Source organism: Sapajus apella, unplaced genomic scaffold, assembly GCF_009761245.1.
Source record: "Sapajus apella isolate SASKATOON/1434 unplaced genomic scaffold, GSC_monkey_1.0 scaffold48, whole genome shotgun sequence".
In the NCBI taxonomy this organism is placed as follows: domain Eukaryota; kingdom Metazoa; phylum Chordata; class Mammalia; order Primates; family Cebidae; genus Sapajus; species Sapajus apella.
Window position 1 is genome coordinate 16,120,966 of NW_022436988.1, and position 26,303 is coordinate 16,147,268.

General features: G+C 45.7%; 1 protein-coding gene across 2 annotated transcripts in view; it reads left to right on the top strand.

Moving 5' to 3' along the window:
- Positions 1-26,303, top strand: part of PRKCA (protein kinase C alpha) — a 492,002-nt gene that overhangs the window by 375,814 nt on the left and 89,885 nt on the right. For both annotated transcript variants that reach the window (XM_032242017.1, XM_032242018.1), the window contains exons 6-8: positions 6,546-6,702; positions 7,723-7,857; positions 8,733-8,829. In XM_032242017.1, the coding sequence (XP_032097908.1) occupies positions 6,546-6,702; positions 7,723-7,857; positions 8,733-8,829 (389 nt within the window). The remainder of the gene's footprint in view (positions 1-6,545; positions 6,703-7,722; positions 7,858-8,732; positions 8,830-26,303) is intronic.

Sequence of the window (26,303 nt, forward strand, 5' to 3'; positions counted from 1 at the left end):
AGTGAGATTAAAAATCCACAGTGTGGGTGGGGGCAGTGGGAAAGGGTCGCACACTGGGTAGGTTCAGCAGGGTTGCCACCAATCTAGCTTATACGTGAGGTGGTGAGTCACGGGTGTTTATCATTCCACCCCATCATTTATGCTACATATATTATCTGGATTAAGAAACCACCTGGAAGGGCCAGGTGCAGTGGCTCAGGCCTGTAATCCCAGCACTTTTTGAGGCTGAGGTGGGTGGATCACTTGAGGTCAGGAGTTTGAGACCAGCTTGACCAACATGGCGAAACCCCGTCTCTACTAAAAATTTAAAAATTAGCCAGGCGCAGTGGCATGTGCCTGTGGTCCCAGCTACTCGGGAGACTGACTCAGGAGAATCACTTGAACCCGGGTGGCAGAGGTTGCAGTGAGCTGAGATCGTGCCACTGCACTCCAGCCTGGGCAGCAGAGTGAGACTCCATCCCAAAAAACAGAAGGAAAGCACCTGGGCCGTTCTCTGAATGGATCAAGGATTGCATTGAGTTGTTGTTGTTGTTGTTGTTTAATTGAAAACTGTTTTGGAACATCTAGGAGCCGACTGTTTCACCGTAGCTTAGTGGGGTCTGTTACCCTGAGGAAACAGCCCTGCTTCTGGGCTCAGAACTGAATGATGGTGGGGGTGGTGGCGGTGATGGCGACCATGATAAACGTAGCAAACACTTCTTTAACACTACCGTTAGTAATAATAGCGAATAGAGAACGCTTCCTTTGTCCTGGGTTCTCTTCTCAAGGCTTTGCGTTTATCAATTCACTTCGTTTCACAACAGCCCTATGGGATAGGCACTGTGACTGTCCCTGTTTTACAGATGAACACACTGCGAAGTTGGGTAATTTATCCAGAGCCATGCACCTGATAAGTGGCAGGGCAGAGATTTGACCCTAGCTGCCTACGCGCTTAGCCCCTAAGTGATGCTGCCCTTGCGAAGTCACCCAGCACCTGCAGCACCCATTCAAGCAGAGACGGCCTGACTTTCTCCCGTGCAGCGTCAGACGCACATCCCTCACTCAGCTGACTACAAGCCTTTGTGAATGTACCTGGCCTCTCCCAGAGAAAGCATGGCAGTCACTCCTGCCTGTCTTCTTGCCTGGGTCCCCATCTTCACGTTTCATCAAGCAGGCTCTAGGCAAAGTCACTGGCTTCATTGCCAAGCCTGCACTGCGCCGTCTACCCTGGTGCACCTGTGGCTTAGATTCTCCAATCTGGTTAGGGCTGCCCAGACCCCTGAGCTGATGAGACAGCCCAGATGCCTTATATCCCCTTGACTTAAAACTCTAAAACTCTCATGTCCTGGGGCTCCCTCGCTGCCTGCATCACGTATCACTGGATAGGTGTTTCTCGGTCTTCATAATCTCATTTGAATGGGCTTTATCCAGAAATGATAGGTTACATGACCAAGAAATTATATAACCTTCTAACCCAGGCTGGTTTTTCTCAGTGCCGGGCTTGACAGCTGATGATTTCAGAGCAGCCATCTGAAGCCAAAAAAATGGGAATATAATTAGTATTCTATATTTCTATTAAAGTTCTGGAATTACAGAACAGACTTTCTATTCTGAAATGGCCAGTACCATGGCACAGATGTATTTCCTCAGCAGATGTCTCCTCCTCATAAAGGCTGCAGAACTGCTAATGAGATGTGATAGAAAAGTGTTCTTCCCGCGTCCCCCGCCAGGACTTTGGGCCCATTTGGGCAGACCCCGGGGAGTACTCAGTGCTTCTGCAATGGAATGAGCAAGGGAAGTGTGTTGTGTCTATACTATTGGGTTTAGAGACTGCCTGTCTTTTGGAACTCGAGCTGGCACAGTAGATCTTTAAATATATATATATATATGTATGTATCATTTTCAATAGTGTATGTATCAAAGTAGTGTGATTTTTTTTTTATTATCTTAATTCTGTGAGTCAAAACAATTTGGTTCTTGCAGAAAGTAAAAGACAAGAAATGAGCTGTGGGACCAGAGCCGCGTCTGTTCTACTCGGACCTGGTACTGCCCTTAGGCTGTGAAATATTTCACTTCCTTAATAAGAGCTGGCATTCCTGACAATTGTGCTTCCCAAGTGTGGGATGGGGCCACTGGTGGGTGTGACTTTTGGTAGCACTTGAGGTGATTTCTGAAGGTACTGTACTGACGTTAAAAAAACAAACATTAAATTACGTGATGAGTTAGTTCTCCTCAATTTTCTTTTAGTCTCAGTTGCCACAGCAAAGAAAGACTTCTGCGGCCGGGATACCCTTAACACTCTAGCACTTGTTAATTTCCCCTTTATAGCAAAGAGAGAAGTTCTCAGGCAACTGGATCCAGCTAGAAATGAATAACATCGATTTTCATTGTGTTTACTTTTATAGTTACCTTCCACTTATGGCAAACAATCTTGGTTTTCTGTTTCTTAGAGTGATACATTTCATTTTTAAATGATGGATATTAAAAAGTGAGCCAATTTAAAGAAAAATGCTAGTAATAGCCAAGGTCTCCAGGGAGCACACTTGACGGGCGAGTGCTGAGTGCAGAGAACAGTGCCTGGCCCAGGCTTCACCTGAGACCCATCTGGGGAGGTTAAAGATTCTGATGCCTGGGCTTCAACCCAGATCAAGTAGATCTTACTCTCTGAGGCTGGGGCACAGGTGTTAGTGTTTGACTAAAACATCTCAGGTGTTTCCAGTGTGTAGCTGAGGTTGAGAACCCCTGCCCACCTATCCTGGGGCAGCGTCCCCGCCCTCTGACTCCACATCTCTTTTTGGGGGTGGGGATGGGAGGTATAGAGTCTCACTGTGTCATCCAGGCTGGAGTGCAGTGGCACGATCTCGACTCACTGCAGCCTCTGCCTCCTGGGTTCAAGTGACTCTCTTGCCTTAGCCTCCTGAGTATCTAGGATTACAGGTACTTTTTGTATTTTTAGTAGAAACAGGGTTTCACCATGTTGGCCAGGCTGGTCTCGAACACCTGACACCATGTGATCCGCCTGCCTCAGCCTCCCAAAGTGTTGGGATTTGACTCCACATCTTGATCGCATATTTCCCTTGTTTCTCTCTTCTGTCTCCAGCCCTTGTTCTCATCCACTTCCCCACCTCAATTTCCCTCTTATTTTCTCTTTCCTAGCGTCTCCTCTTCCAGCTTCCTTACAACTATTCCTGTGAGTAATGCCCCTAGCATTGCCTCCTAGCCTAAGACATTCTTGACACCATGCAGTTGCAGCCCTGTTCACAGATTGCCACATTGGACTGTTTTCCCCGGCATTTGCAGATGCTGTCGATGAAGTTTCTGCGCATCTAAGCCTTGTCGATTTTGTTCTTCACCAGTGACTTGTATTAAGAACAATTAGGATCATCAATATCATGCTCTCCCCGTGTGCCAATCACTGTTCTAAGCACTTAATATGTATAAGCCTACATAATCCTGACGAAGGAGATACAAGTTTTGAGATGAGGAAACTTGGGAGATAAAATAGCTTGTCCACAACCACAGAGTGGCAGAGCCAGAATTCAAATGCAGGCAGCCTTGCCCCAGATCCGGCACTCCGAGCAGATGGGACCCCCAAGTTAGTTGCTCATAATCCTGATTAAGGTGTCCTGGCTTGCCATGAGTCACACATCACACAGGCTGTTCTCTGCTGCGATAAGAAATTGAAATTGGGACCCACTGTCCGCTTCAATAACATTTGGAATTGATAACTCTTTTTATTTTCGACTTAAATGATAGTATCTCAGCAGGAAGCTCACAGCTTTAAATCCCATCAAGGTTTTAACTCATCACCATTCAGAAGAGATCATACTTCCATGATTGTGTGTGTGTGTGGTCAGGAATATAAATTGAAGATTTAAAAGCAGGCACCCGCAATAATTCTGCAACTCCAGAGGCAACCCAGGAGCTCTTGGTGGCCTTGATAAGGGTCTTCATTGGCTTATCCTGGATGTGACCTTCTGCAGCCTCTCCAGTGTTAGACATTCCAGGGCATTTTCTGCCTTTTAAAAAGCATCCGATTCTCATTCTGGTGTTTAATCAGAGAGAGACCCTTGGCCTCTTTCCACTCCTCATGGGAGAGCTCCATTTTTATGCTCACGTTTTTCATCTTTTATGATACTCAGGGTTGATGTTTTAGGGGGCAAGACCTTCTGCATGGGATTAAAACCTTTCACGGAGCTTGGTGAATTCTTGAGTGCCCAGGTCCCCTGGGGGCCTCCAACCCTCTGGATTTCAGAATGATGAGAGTGAAAACAAGTCTGAAACATTGTTCCTGGGCTGCAGTGAGCACTCACATCATGGATTTTTTTGTTTGTTTGTTTCATTTTCTAAGCCCCCAACAACGTAAGGTCTTTTACAAACATTATTTTATTTGATTCTCCCAACAGTTCTGTACCACTGGAATTATGCCCCTCTTCATTTTTCTAGATGAAGAAACAGAGGCTCAGAGACTGAGCTTCCCAGTGCTCAGGGTTACCTGGTGAGACACCTGCTGAGCCACAGGGATCATGCCTGTTTGTTTTATTCATGTGATGTCTCCTCCCCGAGATGAATGAGGTCAGATACTTTCTTAGGAGAAGTACTTGGAAGGCACCAGTGGGGTGTGACAGACATATGTTCAGCTTCTCTGTGGCTAGCAGACCTGAGCCTGTCCCCATCCCCTCTCTATTTGAATTTAGTCCCATCTGTTACCCACCTCTGTAAGGTTGCCAGGTAAGGAAGACATAAGGCTGTTGGCTGGCAGGAGACAGCACACAGTAGGTCCACAGACTAGTAAAGGCAGTGCCTATCTCTGACTTTTGATCCTAGGGCTATACCTCTCTCATGTTTGTCCAAAGACCCAATATCTTTAGGGTTCTTCCCCGCCCCGCCCCCTTCCCATCTAGCCCTGCCCACTGCCAACTCCAGTGCCTGCTTCTAAATTTCTTCTCTAATTCTTAATAATAAAAGCTATGCTGATAAACTATGCTAATTGCCTAGATCCATGGTTCTGCAACTTTTATGGACATCAGAATCACCTGGAGGCTTGGTAAATACAGATCATTGGACTCCACCCCAGAGTTCTGATTCAGAAGGTGATGCCAGCTCCGCTAGTCCAGGGACCACACTGTGGGAACCACTGGAACTGGGGAGCCTGGTCCCAGTTATATGTGTGCTGATGGTGTCTGACCAGTTAGGGATCTGATAATTCAGCCTTACTGGGGAAGATGCCATTGGAAGATAATGAGGAAGGCATTTGGGGTAGGAGGCTCGGGCCTTTGTCTCTTCATCATAGCCATGGGTAATTACCTTTTACATTGATGTGCAGTGGCTTTAGACAGCTTCTCACTGTTGTGAGCCTCTGCCAGCCTTTAAATCTCAGACCTGCCTTCCTCTGGGTGAAATGGCCTTTCCTTCTAATTATTTTTGATTCCCAAGGTCTGAAAAATCCTAGGTTTTTCAAGCTAGTTTTACACTGGAAGCACCTGGAGATCTTGTTAAAGTGAGGATTCAGAGTTATTAAGTCCGAGGGTAGGGCCCATGGTTCTGCTTGTCTAATGAGCTCCCATGTGATGTAGATGCTGAGGGTCCATGGACCAGCACGTGGTAGCAATTCTGAATTACAGCTGTGTATAGCAATGATGCTTGCCCCTGATGCCCAATAGAATCACCCAAGGAGATTTTAAAAACAAATACTTGGCCAGGTGGGGTGGCTCACAACTGTAATCCCAGCACTTTGGGAGGCCAAGGCGGGCGGATCACAAGGTCAGGAGTTCAAGACCACCCTGACCAACATGGTAAAACCCTGTCTCTACTAAAAACACAAAAATTAGCCAGGTGTGGTGGCCTATAATCCCAGCTACTCGGGAGGCTGAGACAGGAGAATCACTTGAACCTGAGAGGCGGAGGTTGCAATGAGCCGAGATCATACCACTGTGCTCCAGCCTGGGCGACAGAGCAAGACTCTGTCCCAAAAACAAATAAAAACTAACATTTGAGCCACATTCCTTGGAGATCCTAATTTAGAATTTTTAACACCCCCATTCCCCAGCCCCCATGTGATTTCATTGTACAGCCAGGGTTGGAAACCATTGGCCGTTATCCACAAAGTGGGGTAACACCTTCCCAGAGCTCAGCTGCATGTGAGCAGCAGGGACTAGGTTGAGCTGGCTGCTTCCGTGCGGGGAGGGTGCGCCATTACTCCTGGGGAGCTGCACAGGTCACCTGGGAATCTCGTTAAATTGTGAATTCATCTTTGTCAGGCTTGGGGTGGGACCTGGGTTTCTGCATTTCTAATAGATAATCTGAGTGTTGCTGATGCTGCCAGTTGAGGCTGGTGCTGAGTCTCCAGACCTGCCCACAAGGGCCCACACGATGCCCGTTATCTCTGCCGGTGATGGCAGCAGGTCACTTTTCTCCAGCTGATCGTTAGAGGCCTTTGTTTCCACCTTCTTTCTCCCTAAACGCCATCCTGACGTCTGTTTTATTCGGCTTGGTATTGACACAGGACACTGGGCAATATAGGTTCGTTCTCTTTTTGTAATTTTTTCTTCCTTCTCTCTTCACAGTACGAGATGCAAAAAATCTAATACCTATGGATCCAAATGGGCTTTCAGATCCTTACGTGAAGCTGAAACTTATTCCTGATCCCAAGAACGAAAGCAAACAAAAAACCAAAACCATCCGCTCCACACTAAATCCCCAGTGGAATGAGTCCTTTACATTGTAAGTGGTCTCTCTCCTTGATCAAATTTCATTCCTATACACCATGCAGTTGCCCACCTCATTATTTGAGATAATGAAGTAGGCTGGTTCTAAACGTCTTTAAACATGTCTTCAGTCCTAAGATCTCCTCAGGCTGCCATTAGGGAGGTAGCTATTAGCACCTGTTGGATAGATGGTAATTATGATACCAAGAGTTGCATAATTCAGGCCTCAAATTAATATTAGCTAGTCTGGATAAACACTTCTGTTTAAGGAATTAAAGATGATTTAAAAGTGTATCAGGTATGTCCACCTCTTGATGGACTTAGGTTCTTCTGAGGGTTAGTGGAGGGCATAAGGCAAGAATTTAAATAATTTTTGGACTGCAGAATGAATGAGTAACATAGAAAGTGTTATTGCCCTGAAATGGGAAGATGATTCTTGCCTTCAAAGAGAGAAGAGTTCCTGGAAAATGTGACATTTAAAGTCGGCCTCGGAGGGCTGCCAGGATATCAGAGCAACCTCTGATGGTTGAAGGGGAAGAAGGAAATAAATAAGGCAGGAGAACTGAGTGCAGCTGAGCAAAAGCAAGAGGTCCCCTTTGTAGACTAGTAACAGGAAGCAGTTTTTCTGTGGACAACCTATTCTAGACGGACAAGCAAGCCCTGCTCTGTGAAGGACCAGATAGTATATATTTTAGGCTTCGTGAGTCATACAGTCTCTGTTACACCTCTGTAACTCTTAACTTTCTAGTGCCAAAGCAGCCATAGACAATATGTAAACAAATAGCCATGGCTGCGTTCTAATAAAACTTTATTTATAAAAATAGACTGTGGGCCAGATTTGGCCCATGGGTCATAGTTTATTAACTCCTCCTGTAGAGCTTACGTTGCCAGCATGAGGGTTTGGTATTTTACTGGACCAGTAAGAGAATTAAATATACTATTTCTCTATCTCAGTCTCAAGTCATGTACATGTGTTATCTCCCAGTAAAACCACGAGCAAGATAACCTAGTGTTTGCATGTGTGTGTGTCTTTCAGCAAATTGAAACCTTCAGACAAAGACCGGCGACTGTCTGTAGAAATCTGGGACTGGGATCGAACGACAAGGAATGACTTCATGGGATCCCTTTCCTTTGGAGTTTCGGAGCTAATGAAGATGCCGGCCAGTGGCTGGTATGGAAGCTATTTAGGTTGAATATGTCTCAAAGCATCAGACCATTTAGACAGTTAGGCTTAAGTCTCTAAAATGTCAGTTGAGACAGGATATGGTGCCTTACGCCTATAACCCCAGTACTTCAGGAGGCTGAGGCAGGTGGATTGCTGAGTCCAAAAGTTTGAGACCAGCCTGGGCAACATGGAAAAACCCCATCTCTACAAAAAATACAAAAATTGGCCAGGTGTGATGGTGTGCACCTGTAGTCTCAGCTACTCAGGAGGCTGAGGTGTGAGGATCGCTTGAGCCCAGGAGGCTGAGGCTGCAATGAGCTGTGATTGCACCATTGCACTCCGGCCTGGGCAACAGAGCTACCCTGTATCAAAAGAAAAAAAAAAAAAAAAAAAGAAAAAGAAAGAAAGAAAGAAAGAAAGAAAAAGTCAGTTAAATATCTACTTATGGCCAGGCTGGGCACAGTGGCTCACATCTATAAACCCAGCACTTTGGGAGGCCAAGGTGGGCAGATCACAAGGTCAGGAGTTTGAGACCAGCCAGTTCGAGACCATCCTGGCCAACATGGCGAAACGATGTCTGTACTAAAAATACAAAAATTAGCCAGGTGCTGTGGTACACACCTGTAATCCCAGTTACTTGTGAGGCTGAGGCAGGAGAATCTCTTAAATCCAGGAGGCAGAGGTTTCAGTGAGCCCAGATCACACCACTGCACTCTAGCCTGGGTGACAGAGTGAGACTCTGTCTCAGAAAAAAGGAAAAAATGTCTACTTCTCTGGCTGTAGTCTCTCCATAGCATGCATTTCACAAAACAGCTCGACTAGAGGCTGCAGAAGACTTGCTAGGCTTACAGTGGTAACTCTTTTTCTCCTGTCTTTGAAAGGTACAAGTTGCTTAACCAAGAAGAAGGTGAGTACTACAATGTACCCATTCCGGAGGGGGACGAAGAAGGAAATGTGGAGCTCAGGCAGAAATTCGAGGTGAGGATAACCAAACGCCTGGAAACATCGTTCCTTTCTAAAGCCTAATTTCAGGAAGGGCCGAGATGTTGTGGTCACATTTTTGAAAGGCAAAAAGTAATCTAAATGTTCATGATCTTTTTCTTTATTGAGAAGCATAAATGTTGTGTGTTCCCTTTCCTTTGTAAGCCGTTGATATTTTATATCTCTTATCACTTATAAAATGGAAACTGGAACTGTCCCAGAAATGAAAGCATGGTTGATTTCTACAAAAGAAATCAAGGCACATCACTGGGGAGAGAAGCAGGGTTCAGAGGGCAGGATTGTTCTCACAAAGGAGGACTTGTGCTCTTCTGAAAAGGAGGAAGTCATTTTGGCCTCTCCTTGGGAGCTCATTTGTGTGTAATCAGACTGTCGTCTGAGATTTTTTTTTTTTCCTACAGAAAATACAAGGTTCCTAATTTTGTTCTGAAAACGCAGCTTAAACAAATATGCCTTTGTCTTCGATCCCTTTTTACTTAGCCCCGATGTTTAGCGGAGGCCTCCTCCTCTTCCCCTGGGTATTGGTGTTTATCTCTGCCCCGGGTTCACTGGTCTTTTCATCCCCTCCTCTGCTCCTTACTTCTCTTTCTCTTCTCCTCTCTCTCACTTCTCCCCTTTGTTTACCAGGCATCTCAGCTTTTGGTAAACAGTTTTTTTCTCTAAGCACCTGCCTTATGTTTTAAAGTCACAACTTCTGATATTTTTCTATTTCTCTAATCACCCTTCATTTTGGCTCTTTGAGGGATTCCTATAGTTGCCTTTTCAGTCTACGTAACTGGTTAATTCCTTTTTGAATCTTTCTCTTCTTCAGCCTAGTTAGAATTCCTGGAATTTCCCCCACTTTAGAGCAGTACACACGCACGCACACACACACGTGTATCGATGCCGAACTTTACTGAAATGTTGACACCGATGGGATGCTGATGCTCTTGTTTTCCTCCTCGTGTTGTTCTCCAAGAAACATATAGATCTGGGGGTAGGGAAGAGAGTTGGGGGCAGAGGAAGTAAACCTTCTTCATGCCCCCTGCAAAAGAAACATATAAGTCTTATCCAGAGAAAATGAGTCTCAAAGGATGTAAAACATGCAGTTGTTCAAAGTACTTTGTTAAACTGATGTTTGGTTAAAGTTGATGTCGGTGGCAAATACTAAATGGCAGGGGCTGTTTGGTTAGATGTCCTTGGGAGCACAAATGAATTAAATGAGTCACAGATAATCTCAATAAATGGTAATGAACAGCAGGCCTTAGGGTTGAGGCAATAGGGAGTGGTGGAGACTGGGGTGAGCTGCTGAGCTTGAGCCCTGTCTGAAGGTGGCGGCTGCTGCTATCCCGCTGCAGACAATGTTTCCCACTTGCGCATCCAGGCCCTGTGTTGCTGGATCTTCCTTCTTCAAGAGAAGCCAGAATTCCAGGTTTTTTCTGATTTCTCTTAATGTGGGCAGAGTTCTAATGTTAAAACTTAGAACCAGGCCGGGTGCAGTGACTTTAATCCCAGCACTTTGGGAGGCTGAGGCGGGCAGATCACTTGAGGTCAGAAGTTCAGGACTGGCCAGCATGGCGAAACCTGATCTCTCCTAAAAATACAAAAATTAGCCAGGTTTGGTGGCATGCGCTTGTCATCCCAGCTACTCCAGAGGCTGAGGCACAAGAGTCGCTTAACCCTGAGATGCGGAAGTTGCAGTGAGCCGAGTTTGTGCCATTGCACTTCAGCCTGGACCACAGAGCAAGACTGTGTCTTAAAAAAAAAAAAAAAAAATTAGAACTGTCTAGGTGTGGTAGCTCACACCCGTAGTCCCAGCACTTTGGGAGGCTGAGGCAGGCAGATTGCTTAAGTTGATGAGTTTGAAACCAGCCTAGGCAACATGATGAAACCCAGTCTCTACAAAAAAATACAAAAACTAACAGGGTGTGGTGGCGTGCACCCGTAATCCCAGCTACTTAGTGACTGAGGGACAAGAATCGCTTGATCCCAGGAGGCAGAGGTGGCAGTGAGCCAGCGTCATGCCACTGCACTCCAGCCTGGGCAACAGAGTGAGACCCTGTCTCAAGAAAACAAAACAAAAAACTTAGAACTCTGTGTGGGTCAAATACACATCTATTGCTTTAGAGACCAGTAGAATTCCACCAGTAAGGACCACCTTGTAATCTCTGCTCTTCAAAAATACAGGAGAGAAAACATAATTTAAAAAAATTATTTGTACGGTTATCTACATGACAATATGTATAAATACACATATGTGTGTGTATATCTATGTATCTACCATCTGTCTACCTATCGATAGAGAAAAGAATGAGATTCTTTTCAAAGAGGCTTTATGAGATTTAGAGGAGTTCCGGCACAAAGGTGAAAGTCAGGGTTTCGGGCAGGGTCCAAGGTCTATGCCAGGCGTAGCTCTTTGTCAGTTTGTACGTCTTCCCCTGCATCATCATCTGTTTCCACCCCTACCCTGCAGCTGAGGATGCGGACCTGGGGTACTGCACAGGGCCACCTTCTTGAGCCCTATCTCTGATGTCACACCACTTCTGTGACGGTGGATCCTTCTAGAGAGAGTTTCAGACTGAGTACCAGCATCACTCAGCTGTCTCAGGGAGGGGGGGATCCTGAGGAACTAGAAGGAACCTTCCTTGCTGAATGTCATGCCATGGTGTCGATGGCAAGCAGGTGGGTCAGGGGTCGCTGGCGCAGAAGGAATGCATTCGAGGGAGGAACGGCATGGGCGTCAGCATGGGGCTCCTCACAGTCCTGTCTGAGACTTAGCTTTGCTGGTAGAAAAATATTGACCCCCCTCTTTCTGCTTCATTGTCATGGCTTCCTGGTGAGTAAACTTCCTGTTTTTCTGGGCAGTGAGTTCAGCTTTTTTTTTTTTGAGACGGAGTTTCACTCTTGTTATCCAGGCTGGAGTGCAATGGCGCGATCTCGGCTCACCGCAACCTCCACCTCCGGGGTTCAGGCAATTCTCCTGCCTCAGCATCCCAAGTAGCTGGGATTACAGGCACGTGTCACCATGCCCAGCTAATGTTTTGTATTTTTAGTAGAGATGGGGTTTCACCATGTTGACCAGGATGGTCTCCATCTCTTGACCTCGTGATCCACCCGCCTCGGCCTCCCAAAGTGCTGGGATTACAGGCTTGAGCCACCGCGCCCAGCGAGTTCAGCTTTTTATAAAGGTCAGAGTTCTAAACAAACAAACAAAATACAGGCCCAAGGGCCTGAGCTAAGGGAAGCATTTCTCTTGGGAGGCTGGTCAGAGGCTGCGGGGGTATTGCCGGTGACTGTTCATCCTCCTGGGAGGGCTGGGGGCTTTGCAGGAGCGCCAGCCCAAGGCTGTGCAGCATCAAGGGGAGAGGTGGCATCAGCAGAGTTGCACGGGGCGGAGGCTCCGCTCTTCAGCCTACTGAGGTCTATGCTTGGAGCATCTGCATGGACTGCATTCTAGCTTTTTCTTTAAATACATTTCAGCTTATATTTCCTAGATTTTACTCAAATTACGTTAGCTCATTTGCTTAGAGCACTTAAAAAAACACACCGTGAGAGACTGGGCGGAAAGCCACTAGAGGATGGTGTCAAAAAGATGCGGAGAATTTTACGACAACTGCCATGCTTCATTGTAAATGAATATTCAAAGCCAATTTTAGGCAGGGGTTCAATCACATAACGGTGTTTTGTGGAGGTCTATAAATGTGAGAGTCGCAAGACTTTCCCGGTGCCAAGTTACCGGGAAGGGAGGCACCAGGGCAGAAAGGCTGGCATCCACATTTGAGCAGTTCTGGGTGGCAGCCAGGCTTTGCAAACAGGATGCCAGTTGGCATCAGGTGCAGTGTGAGGAACCTCTTTGAACCCACATCACATGTCCTCCCTCTCAGCCTCTAGCATGAGCGCCTCGCAGTGTCTCCAGGCTCCCCTCTCTGAGCCCCTTCTTGCCAAATAACTGCCATGCTAACTTCCTTTCCAGCACATGCGTCTTCTTCCCTACCCACTCTTTCATAGATACTTTGCCACCCTCCAGTAACAGTTCGATTCAGCTGAGTAAGATTTTTTTGTTAAGTTCAATGATGAATCTCTATTGATTGAAACACACATGAGGGCTCGTCCTGTTGGGACTGGGCATCGCTCAGTGGCATCACAGTGTCCAGTCTGTCCTTATCCCTCCGTGTCCAGCTCTGTTTTCTAAAAAGCGTTCCCTCCATGCAGTTTTCAAATCCTTTTCCAGAAATCAAGTCATTCAGTTGGATGAAAGGGAAATCAAATGAGCATTCACAACTCTGCCGCTGCATTAATATTCATTCGATCGTTAGGTGGAAAGTTTTTCCAATTTACATGGTTGGTTCTCGAATCTTGGCAAACAGAATGATCCATGAGTGGAGCTCTTAGGAGCCAAGGAAAATTCCAGGGTGGCTGGAGACGACCTTCCTCACTCGTACAGATCCTGCTTGCCAGAGCAGTTCATCCTCCTACAAGACAAAACACAGCAGAACCTTGATTGTGATATTCATGGCCAGTGTGTCTGTGGGCCTTTAATCTGTTCCATGTTTGTCATCAAGTAAAGTACACTTGGTCCTGATTCACAAACATAAATGATGCATTTTTCCATTTGTTAAAAAGCTAAGGTGGCAACAGCAGGCTAAGCAGACGGTTCCTGCTTTCTGTGAAGCTTACGTTCTGGACCTGTGGTTCCTGCTGCAAAAATCTTTCGGAACAAAGCAGGGAGCTTATCATATCCCCGTGCTGGCCGTGATTCCCCTGAGTCTCCAGGCACTACTGAGGACAACTAAGATTCCTGTTCTTCCCTCTCACTTCCTGGTCTTGGCTTTCTGTGATGAGGCTCACGGCCAGAGTTGGGGAAAGGTCCACCTTGCATTAGAGGTGGTACAGAGGGTGGGTTATCTCTGCTCAGAAACTTTTTCTGTAAATAGTCAGATAATAAATATTTTAGGCTTTCTAGGCCATGCAGGGTCTGGTGTAACACTCAACTCTGCTGTTGCAGCTCAAAAGCAGCCACAAATACATAAACAAATGAGTGTTGGTGTATTCCAATAATACATTACTTTCAAAAACAGGTGGCAGACCAGATTTGGCCCAAGGGCCAGAGTTTGCCGACTTCTGGCTTAGCCCATAGGCTCTGGAATCAAATCTTAGTTTTGTCACTAATTTACTATGTGACCTCTCTGTGCATTGGCATCCTTAACTGTAAATGGAAGTAATAGATGAGGACAACTAGTTCTATTATTCCGTTAATTATAAATAGAACTAATGTCCTGATTTGATAGGATATTAGTTGTCAGTGAAGTCAATGTAATACCACAGTGAGAAGTCAGCTTGTGCTGATAGTTCTTAATTCAATGGTTTAATGTTGGATCCTGATTACAAACTCCAAAGTGAGCACATATGAAAGATGATTTGGCTGGGCACGGTGGCTCACACCTGTAATCCCAGCACTTTGGGAGGCTGAGGCGGGTGGATCACGAGGTCAGGAGTTCAAGACCTGCCTGGCCAAGGTGGCGAAACCCCATCTCTACTAAAAACACTAAAAATTAGCCAGGCATGGTGGCGGGCACCTGTAATCCCAGCTACTCAGCAGGCTGAGGCAGGAGAGTCACTTGAACTCAGGAGGCGGAGGTTGCAGTGAGCCGAGATCGCACCATGCACTCCAGCCTGGGTGACAGAGTGAGACTCTGTTTCAAAAAAAAAAAGAAAGATGATTTGATGTAAACCACACCAAGAATCAACACAAGTATAATAATGATTGTCGAAGCGAATAATCCATTAGAGAAGTGATTATGTTAACAACAGAAACGTCACAGCTGATTTACTACTGATCGCATTCACATGGACTCCAGTAATTCTGTTGCTGTAATGCTGCCCTTTATCTTTTACAAAATCTGGGATCTGAATTGTTCACCTCTTGAGCTGTACCCAAGGAGTTACGTGCTACATTCACATTTCCAATGAGGGGAAAGAAGCCACATCTTCTCCTGTTTTAAAACAGTTCCAGAAGTTCTTACTGTTGTTTGCATTTCATTTCCATGGCTTTTAGTAAGTTTAGCACTTATGTTTCATATGTATACGTCAGTTGATTCTTTCCCTGAGCCTATTTGGGCTCCGTCTAGCTTTGGAGCCTTGGAGTTGCACTAGAATCAAGAAAATGGGCTAAGAGGCAGTGGAAGGAGAAAGGTGAGGGGAAGGCAGTTCTGGGACCAATTTCTAGGCCTGCCTTGGATGCAGCCACTTCCTATCCTCAGAGTTCTATTCCTTCCTTTCCCCAGCCCCCCTTCCTCCTTTATAGAGCCTTTCTCCTAAGGCCTGGCCCCTCTTCTCTAGGGCTGTTTACTTTGTCCAAGACCTTCTTCCCCAATCCTGCAACCTCAAGAGAAATGAAGCCAGAAGGGCAAATAACCCCATCATGGACCTGGCTCCCTGGGGCCAAGGGCACTTCAGGACAGGTGGTGAAGACCATGTCTCCCTTCTCCGCACTTCAGACTTCACGAAACGAAATATACATTTGCTCGTTTTGCTCCAGTATCACAATGACTACTTTTAATTTGCATTTTGATGGCTTTTAGCTGGGAATGGACTTTAAATGAACTCATATCTACCTGTGGGGTTGCTTCTGTGCTCCACCTGCTGTTAACAGTTAATGGAGACTCTAATATAAAAAAGTCAGGCAGCTTTGCTTAACTGAGCCTACACCATTTGATTCTGCTCAGTCATCCGGGCTCTTTATTCTTTTCATCATTTATTCTTTCACTCATCATTTTAAAAATAGAGCAAAATAAGTAGCTAAAAGCACCTTAGCCTTTTCCTGTTCCTCCTGTAACCGTAACTTTTGCTGCCCACCATTGCTCTATTCCGGAGCAAGTTAAACATCTCATATTAAGCCAGAGACATCTGTAGCAGAACGAAGACAGCTAAGTGGGAGCACACCTCGGGCTTTGTCTGAGACGGGATATTTCTCTTGTCACAATAGAATGAGAAATGGTGTCCTGTTAGAAAGCTGATGGATAATGTATCACATATTACTCTTTTGAGTATCAGGACCCAAGAAAACAAGATGAATTTATTTAAATTGCAGTGTCCCTTGAAGCTTGGATGACGTCTCTAAAAGGAAATACTCTTAAGGTTCTTATAAAGGAGGAAATGTATAGCCCAGTGTGAAAAATTGTAGCTGCTCGTGAAGTGCAGTTTTGAGGACCAGTTCCTATCCTGTCCCTTCCTGGGGAGCAGGAGGTGAGACGCAGATGAGGCGGTGATGGAAGCAGCGGGAATCATGGCAGACGCCCGCTGTGTGATGGTTAGATGCCATAGGCAGTTTCTGTGCTGGGGATGGTATATTACTTTCATTTGAGAAGTGGTATTGCGTAGTGGTTAGAAGCCTCAGTCCTGGACCCAGACTTCTAGGTTCAAATCCTGCCCCTTTTATTTCCCAGTTGTATCACCTGGGGCAGATTACGCGGTGTTTGAACATGGTATTTTTCTAGAAGGAATATTCAATTTAAAATAGTTGGCCATAGTTTCATATCCCAGCTCTCCCACTAGAAGTGGTAGACTGATGACCTTGGATACATTCCTTAAACTCTCTGACCCCAGGTTTCCTTGTTTATGAAGTGGAGATGATAAAGGAGCCTGCTGCATAGGTATGCTGTGAGGATTCACTCAGTTCGGTTATGTAAGTTGCTTAGACTAGTACTTGGCATCAAGTAAGTGCCCAATAAATGTTTGCTAATTATATGAAATAGACGTTATTTGCCCGAATTTGGTTTTGACTTATATTGATGAAAAGTTACTTATATGGGCAAATGAGGTGTTACCAAGAAGTGAGAAAGAGCATTCTTAGTACCCCATTTTGAGCATTAGAAATTGTTATCAAGGACATATTTCTGAAAACAGACCAGTGGATTGGTTATTCCAACATTTATAGCTTCTTAGAACCTGAAGCTGAACTCGAATTCTGCTATCTTGATGACGTTTTCAGCAGACAGGCTTCCCAGTCCGTCTCTGGGATGACTTCAGTCTCATGCAGAGACAAACGTGTGTGTCTTCACGGTTCTTGTATTTGTGACCATTCAGAACTATGTGAAGTTCTAAACCGAAAGAAAACTGGCGATCATGAATGAGCTGTTTTGTGAGGAGTAGAAGTCCAGATACTACGGGAAGCATCACCCTGGATTCAGACTGCCTGAAAAATCAAATATGTATCTGTTTTTGCTTATTCAAAGGAAACATTTTGAGATTATCCTTCTTACTAATTAAGAAATTAATATGATCCAATTGAACTATAATTAAGGTCCTTAAATCAACAAAGATGAGACTCGGTTGCTAGGTTATATGCAGAAAGAGCAAGCAAGCAGTTTTCTCTTTACTTTGATCAAAATTAGACCTTCCCAAAGCCTCCATTGTCTTTGAAGACTTTATCTAATTCAGATTGTTCTTTTCCAGATAGCAGGGGGGAAAACCCCACAAAACACAGTTCACTAGAGACCCTCAGATAAATTGTAGCTATTTGTTGATCTGATCAGCCCTGCCACAGTTACTATGGAAACCAGAGTACTTTCAGATGACCTTTTAGACACAAAACAAGAAATCTGTGTGCCCCAATATTCTCTCTGCTTTTTTGTCCCTAAATAGCTTACATAATTACTTTCTTAACTGCGCGATAAGGGGAAAAAAATCCATAAAATGCACAGCAGTTGAAAGACATATTTTAATGTTTGTACTTCAGCTTTGTCTTAGAAGCAAAGTCTTAAACTGATAGAGGAGACAGGTTAGTAGTAGAAATCATTTTCACTCATTAGATCACTGTCAACAGAGCTTAACCTGCCGTTCAGCCGAGCAAACCCAGAGGAAGCAAGACAGCCTCTGAACGCAACGGCACAGAATTTGATGCGTCCGTAAGGGAGGGTACGTGCATTTATATTAGAGTGCTGGCAGCCTGTTTTCAGTTTAATTTATCTCAAGGAAATAATTTTGTTGGGAAACCAAAAAAGACTCTGCATTCTAGTTGTCTGTCTAATGAATTCCTGAAACAGCATAAAAGCCCTGTGTCTTGTAGTTAACAGCGACAGCCTTGTGGGTAGATGTTGCTGGTTGAAGAAATGTTAGTTAATAGCGGGCAAGCCTGATATGAAGTGTTAGAGGCAGCTGTGCAAATGTGCCCAGGCCCTGGTACCCACAGGGGATGAGCAGGTACCAAGGGTGCCACCCTCCATTTACAGGAACTGGAAGGAGGGAAGACAGAGCCATGTCCACTAGCACAAGCATGAACATGGCAGCTAAGCATTGGCACAGGTCTTTATGGCTCTATCTCAAGCACTGAAGAGGAAATTAAAGCCCCCTAAAATAAAATTAAGAAACCTAGAATAAGGGTGACATGAAACATATTGCTATTTGTTGTTTTCCCCAAAAGACATGTCCTGCAGAGAATTAAGATTGCAGGTCCCTGGGGCGGTAAGTCGCAAGGGTTCTGAACTCCCTGAGTATTCTGAAAGAGGAAGTGGTGAGCAGTCGGAGCTCTGGATCTTGCACCTCCATGTGTGGGAGCCGATTAAAAATGCAGAGGGTATAAAGACACATGCACACGTATGTTTATTGCGGCACTGTTCACAATAGCAAAGACTTGGAACTAACCCAAATGCCCATCAACAATAGGCTGGATAAAGAAAATGTGGCACATATATACCATGGAACACCATGCAGCGCAAAAAAGGATGAGTTCATGTCCTTTGCAGGGACATGGATGAAGCTGGAAACCATCATTTTCAGTAAACTAACACAAGAATAGAAAATCAAACACTGCATGTTCACTCATAAGTGGGAGTTGAACAATGAGAACACATGGACACAGGAAGGGGAACATCACACACCCAGGCCTGTCGGGGGTGGGGGGAACTAGGGGAGGGATAGCATTAGGAGAAATACCTAATGTAGGTGATGGGTTGATGGGGGCAGCAAACCACCATGGCACGTGTATACCTATGTAACAAACCTGAACATTCTACATATGTATCTCAGAACTTAAAGTATAATAATAATTTAAAAATGCAGAGTCTCAGAGCCCAGCCCAGCCTCTGACCCAGTCAGAATATTATTTTAACAAGGTCCCCAGGTAATTCCTGTGCCCATTGAAGCTTCAGAAATGCTGGTCAAGAAGATGAAACCTATTGACTGATAAGTAAACATTCGGTCTCCTGTGGTGGTGAAGACAGCAAGGACAGACCTCCTCATCCCCAATATCCATATTAAGTAGCGTAGGGATCAGTGAACTATGACCCACACCCAACCACCTGTTTGTATATACAGCCCATGGGCTAAGAATGGTTTTAGTATTTTTAAATGGTTGAAAAAAAGAAGGATCATATTTATGAGACATGAAAATTTGGATGAAATTCAAAATCTGGTGCCCAAGAGTTTTGTTAACACAACCTCGTTCATTCGTTCCTGTCTTGTCTACGGCTGCTCTTTTGCTACCACAGCAGAGTTGAGTCCCTGCAAAAGAGACTGTATGCGCCTCAAAGCCTACATGTGTGCCCTCTGGTCCTTTACAGAAAAAATTTGTGGCCTCTGGGTTACTGGAATAATAGGGCATTCAGACTGGAAGAGAGGTTTAAGATCACGATTGTTGATCGGAAAACAAAAGCAAAGGGGATGTGCTCAAAGGTAGTTTGTACAGGACCCAGACCTCCTATGTAGGTTGATGCTTCTCTCATATCCCGTACCCGCTTCCCTGTAATACTCCCTTTTCTGACTCCCCTCCACGCATCCACCATGCTCATTCACGCATCTCAGCCCTTGCTTGTGCTCCTTGGAAAGACCCTCCCTTCTCCTCCACTTCCCTCAGTCCCAGGCTTTTCAAATCCTGCGCGTCCCTTTACATGATTCTCCAGCCTCTTAAAATTGCCCTGACTGTGCAGTCTAATGACTACCCACTTGCCAGACACACCTCTAAGATGTGTCACCTCCCTGATTCCAGAGTGAAAAGCTCAGGCCCTCCTCTGAATGAAGTCTAAACATCAGGCCTGTGAGGACTCCACCCTTCACCTGTGCTTTTTTTTGACAGCCCAGAGGAGGATGTCTGAGCCAGCGTCTTTATAAGGCTGCTTAGAGGGCTTCAGGGGAGAGGACACTTCAGAGCCACGAGAACCTCCGTTTCTTCGTCTAGCAGTTGCGTCAAACTTGTGGGTGTGACTAATCTGATTGTTCTTGAAGATGGACCAGTTTCTTTCCCATACATTTTATGACTCCAGAAATCAGTAATTCTGGACGTTTCTAGCTGGTAGATGCTGCATCTACTCTGTGTCTAGCACTGTCCCTGGGGCTAGAGACAGAACCTCGCTCTTGGGAACATTGTGGAGTAGTGGTAAGGGATATGAGACCTTGTACCTCATCTCCACGTTCTGGAAATGACTCCGGACCCTTGTAGTGAAGGGAAGCCTACACCCTCCCTCCTAGATGGTAGCTAACCTAGATCAGCGGGAATCTGACCCAGGCCATAGTTCAGCTCTTTGCCCATGTAGCAGAATCTCCAGCTCTTGAGATGCTGATTAAGCCTTGCTGCTGAGAAGATGATGGCTCGCCTGATGTAACATGGTTTTTACATGCAAATAGGGCCACAGAGGCCTCAGAGAATTAAAAATGGCAGCTCCCCAAATGGGGTCCAGGAACATATGGCTGAGGTGCTCATGGTGTTGTATTTTGGTTTTAGCTGGTTTTCGTGGATCACCTTGCCCATTAGGATCATTGCCTTGATGTACACATGATGGTGGCACTTCCCAGTTCTTCAGGCTGACCAAGGGGGGTCATAGATGTCCCTGGTCAGGAATTCAGGGAACTCAATGGCTCTCGTGTCCTCAGCACTTAACTGAAAACCAAGTGGTTCACATTTGGCACTCGTGCGGCTTCCTGCCATTCACCACTTTCATCTCGAGCAGGGGGATTTTGCTTCCTCATCTCCCTCCCCAGCGTCCAGGTGTGTGGTCCAGGAAGGATTCCCTGGGAGCTCTTGCAGATGTGTAGAGCAGGAGGTGCTATGCCTACCTGATCTGCATCACTTCAGCCTTTCCTTTGATTTTTTTTCTTTTCCAGAAGGGGATTTGCAATGGTCTGTTATGTCCAAGTGTGAAACAGCCTTAAAGTTCTTCTAGCTCTGTTTGAATCTAAGAATAGCTGCCCATTGGCTGCGGAAGGCTGTGAAGCCACATGGCATTTGTATCGAGGCATCTCTGCTAAATGTTTTCTGTCTCCCTGTAAAAGCAGGTGACTTACCGCAGATGACAGTTGGAGGTAGGAACCTCCTAAAGTCAGGCCATGTACTTCTCAGGGCATCCCAGCTGCTCAATTTAGAGTACCCTAAACCTATAGACACCCAAGCAAAGATCAGGCAACCCTACGAGAAAGATGCAGGGGAAATGCCAGACAAAATGTCCTCTAAGGTTCTGTCCAACACCAAGATTGCAGCAATAGTGTCTTTGTTGCTATTGTTAGTTCCCGTTAATCTCGATGCGGATTAAGATCGCCGTCCTAAAATAGAGCTTTTGGGGTTGGAACGAAATGGCCTAGTTTGGGAACAATCATAAATGGATTTGTGATTACTGATTTTTAGAGGCCCATAATGATAAAATGGATAGAGGATAACCCATACCTGGTAAAAGAGATGCAAAACCCACGGTTTGACCAGTCCCTCGTTTTAGTAGACAAAGCCTGCATTTGCCTCTGATCTCCTCCGTTCAGGTTCAGGGCTGTGAAGACCCATTCAGGCTGTGGGATTTGTGTTCAGAAATCTGATCCTTGTCAAATTCTCTGCCAGAAGCTACCTCCCCCTATGTGTGAAGTTGGGGGATTACCCCCATGAATCCATGTAGAGAAATCTCTCTTGAGATGATTTTTTTTTTTGAGGGTGTCTCACTCTTGTTGCCCCGGCTGGAGTGCAGTAACTCGATCATGGCTCACTGCAACCTCTGCCTCCCAGGTTCAAGCAAATTCTCCTTCCTCAGCCTGCCAAGTAGCTGGGACTACAGGCGTGTGTCACCACACCTGGCTAATTTTGTATTTTTGCTAGAGACAGGGTTTCGCCATGTTGGTCAGGCTGGTCTCGAACTCCTGGCCTCAGGTGATACACCAGCCTCAGTCGCCCAACAGTGCTGGGATTACAGGTGTGACCCACCGCACCTGGCCTCTTTGAGATGATTTCAACTTATTTTCTCACATTAGTATTTGAGAAAGGAAAGTTATCCAGTCAAGATAGGGTTGTTTTTTTTTTAGGCAGAAGTTGAAAGTGAAAAGCAAAGCAGACCCTGGTTGTGTGGCATTCAGTCAGCCAGAGCTTGGCTAACTCCCTGTCCTGCCAGCTTATCTCTCACCAATCATCTTGGGCACTTCAAGATACTGAAGAGCCTTCTGAATCATCAAGAAAAAATAAAATCTTGTTATTATAGTTTTCATGGTAAGCGGGTTTGGTTTCATCATAATTTATTGAAAAATGTCAATCTGTATATAAAAATATTGGGCACCTAGCTATGTGTTACCTCAAACAGGTGGATTATCCAAATACTCCATGACCCCATCATGTGAACTGGCCAATAGCAAAACAGAGCCATGAATGTAGTGGAGCTCTTTGATGGGAGTGAGACCACGTTCAGACACATCAATGCCACAAGGAAGAGAGAAGGGTCCTGTCCACATAAAGCATGATTCTAGGCCTTTCACTCTTCCAGCAAGAAAGAGTTACCTCCTACCCCTCCAGGGGCCAAATGAGACCTGCACCTGGGGCCCCTCTGGAGCAGAGTGCAATGGAAGTTTCGCGGCACCTCCTCTCCTGACCCCAGTGCTGTGTCTCGGGGTCACCATCTAGCCCCTGTGCCTGCCTGCATCAAAAATGGAACCTGTGCTGTGTTGTACTCAATCTTGTTTTCTTGCACTGCTAATCGTGCGTAGCACCTCTTGTGCGTACCATTTCCTGTGCGTACTATTTCTCCTACTAACCTAGAAGTTTTTCTCCTCCTGTCTTTTACAGGGCTGTCATGTCCACTTCTTAAAGGTAGTTCTTCCTCCACTCTCTCCTCGTCCATTTTCCTTCCACAAAAACACTTACCTCAGTTTTCGTGGCTCCCGAGCCTCTGCCTGCAGTCATGCTCTCCACCCTTAAGGACGCACTGCTGCACTGTGTGTTCTGGTAGCTAGAATTTCACACCTACTTGTGTCTTCGTCTGTGCGCTCCCTTCCAAGTGACCACAGCCCTCCTATGAGGAAAAACACCATGTCTTAATTGCCCAGAGAATAGACCAGTCTCCCCTCCTCTTTAGATTAGGTTAGTTTAAAATTTTACTGGCCAGGCATGGTGGCTCACACCTGTAATCCCAGCACTTTTGGGGGCCAAGGTGGGTGGATCACCTGAGGTCAGGAGTTTGAGTCCAGCCTGGCCAACATGGTGTAACCCTGTCTCTACAAAAAAAATATAAAAATTAGCCAGGCATGATGGCAGGTGCCTGTAATCCCAACTACTTGGGAGGCTGAGGTAGGAAAATCGCTTGAACCTGGGAGGCGGAAGTGGCTGAGTTAGCGCCACTGCACTCCAGCCTGAGTGACAAGAGCAAGGAGATTCCATCTCAAAAAATAAATAAATAAAATTTTACCAAGCAAATATCAAAACCTCCTCACAGTGATTAAAGATAAGTTCAAGTCAGTGTTGAAAGCATCAAATGAACAGAAAGAGTGCATCTGTAAATGGACAACTCATCTTCCTTTCTTTCTGTTAATGGGTATCTTTCAATCACATATGAGTTAAGACTCAATTTCAGTTTTATAGGGATACATCTGCATTAGCATGCAATCAGTGTGGTGTATTTACACTACATGAGTGTGTGCACATGGACGATATAGTTTAATATATCGTAGGCTGAAATCCTCTAATTGTTCTGATGTTCTTAATGCCTGGCTTGATCATTCTCCCTCTATTTCATTTTTGCTCATTTAAAAATTTTTTTTCCCAACTCACTTAATCGTTGCAACCTAATCAGCCATTCTAGCCCCAGACTATGGAGGGGAATTTTGCAACTTGCATGTAAATGATTTTAAAAGCCTGGTCTATTATCGTCATTTCTGTTAGCACCAGTCTCTTCTGGAAAGCTGGTTAGGGCCACGCACCAGCTGTGCTCTCAGCGTATTGCCTGTGTTAGTAATTAAAATCAGCCCAAGATTGTCGCAGTGCGTTCATGTTCGTATTGGAACAAACTGGAAAATTTAAACCCTCAAATGCTCGGGTGAAGGATTTGCAAAGGGATAGACCCCACTCCCCCACCCCAAGCTAGAATCAACATATAGCACTCTCTCAAAAACACCGTCCTACAGAAAGCATCTAATAATGTTTTTAGAGTTTCTCATCTCTAGAACGTGTATCTGACCCTGCAGATGTGTCTGTTAGAGGAATCACGGGAGATTTGTGACCGAGAGAAACTGGCAATGAGAAAGAAAAAAAATATTCCTTGAGGTTTCATAAGTCTTGCAGAGTATGGTGAATACTGTGTGTGAAAACTGCCTTTCAAGGCTTCTGTTGTTACGGAACAGTTACTGTGCCCTGCTTTGTCTGTGCTGAAAATCCTGTCCCATGATATAGTGCAGGGTGCTGACTTTGGATAAACATCTCCAGAGGTCGGCCACACCTGAGTACACTGAACCACTGGGCAACTCCTTCCACTGGAGGAAAACCCTCCAGCATTCTCAGGGGAGAGAGGCACCTCTTAATCACTCCAGGAGTTGGAAACAGTTCCTGTTTAAAAACCAAATAAGCTGGGTGTGGTGGCTCACGCCTGTAATCCCAGCACTTTGGGAGGCCAAAGCAGGTGGATTACAAGGTCAGGAGTTTGAGACCATCCTGGCCAATGTGGCGAAACCCAGTCTCTACTAAAAATACAAAAATTAGCTGGGTGTGGTGGCGTGCACCTGTGGTCCCAGCTGCTCAGGAGGCTGAGAAAGGAGAATCGCTTGAACCCAGGAGGTGGAGGTGGCATTGAGCCGAGATCATGCCACTGCCCTCCAGCCTGGCGACAGAGCGAGGCTCTTTCTCAAAAAAACAAAACAAGTAGGCTGGACGCGGTGGCTCACACCTGTAATCTCAACACTGAGAGGCCCGGGCGGGTGGATCATGAGGTCAGGATTTGGAGATCAGCCTGGCCAATATAGTGAAACCCCATCTCTACTAAAAATATAAAAATTAGCTGGCATAGTGGCGTGCATCTGTACTCCCAGCTACTCGGGAGTCTGAGGTGGGAGAATTGCTTGAACCCAGGAGGCGGAAGTGGCAGTGGGCCGAGATTGTGCCACTGCACTCCAGCCTGGATGACAGAGCAAGACTCCATCTCAAAAAACACAGCAACAACTAAGTAAACCCCTCTCATTGCACCCTCTGCTACTTCAGGGACACTTCCATTCGGATGGAAGGAACTCCTACTTGGATCCTGGAACACTAATGAGGACCCAAACCTCTTCCACCTGTGTGGCCTGATGTACCTGAGTGCTGTGTTTATGTCCTTGTTATTAGGTTAAGCACTTTGTTATTTCAAAGAAACATATGAATCACAGGACTTAGTTTCCCAGCACGTAGGAAAGCTGGGTGCTGCTGTAAAACTCAGATGTGGCCAGAAAGGGAACTGATGAGAGGGGAGAAAAATAAGAGGAAAGGGTTAAGGTGAGGATTTCACCTCCCTGGGTTCCTACCTGGCTCCTCCTAGCTCTAATGAGGGGCTGCCCCTGTCCCCTTCTCCTTGAGGACTGTCGCTCTTTTCCCACCTGCTGGGCAACATGGCTCTCACCTCGTCATTCCAAGAAGGCAGCAGGGTGTGGTAAGGAAGTGCCACACTACCTGGGTCCAAGGGTTCGAATCCCAGCTCCACCATTTCATAGCTGTATAGCCTGGGGTCACTCAGCTCATCCCTCTTGCCTCAGTTTCTCCAATTCTAAAATGGAAAAGTTAAAAGTACCAACCTCCTAGGGATGTTGGGATGATGAAATGGGTAAGTATGGAAGGTGCCTAGAACAGCACCTGGCTAGGTTTATGTTGGCTGCAGGCTTTACTCTCAGCCTTTCCTCTACCTTCCATCTGCAGGAATTAGGAATTACAAAGTTTTCCCTAATGGAGGTGTCGCTGTGCATTGCTGGTTTCCAAGAAGCCGTTGCCAAGTTCAAGTGAAGCCTTCGTTGTGCTTTTTTTTTTTTTTTTTTTTTTTTTTTTTGAGGTGGTCTTGCTCTGTCGCCCAGGCTGGAGTGCAGTGACATGATCTTGGCTCATTGCAACCTCTGCCTCCCAGGTTCAAGCACTTCTCCTGCCTCAGCCTCCAGAGTAGCTAGGACTAAAGGCACACACCACCACGCCTGGCTAATATATATGTACACACACACACACAAGCACACACACAGTTTTTTTTTTAAGTAAAGCTGGGGTTTCACCATATTGGCTAGGCTGGTCTTGA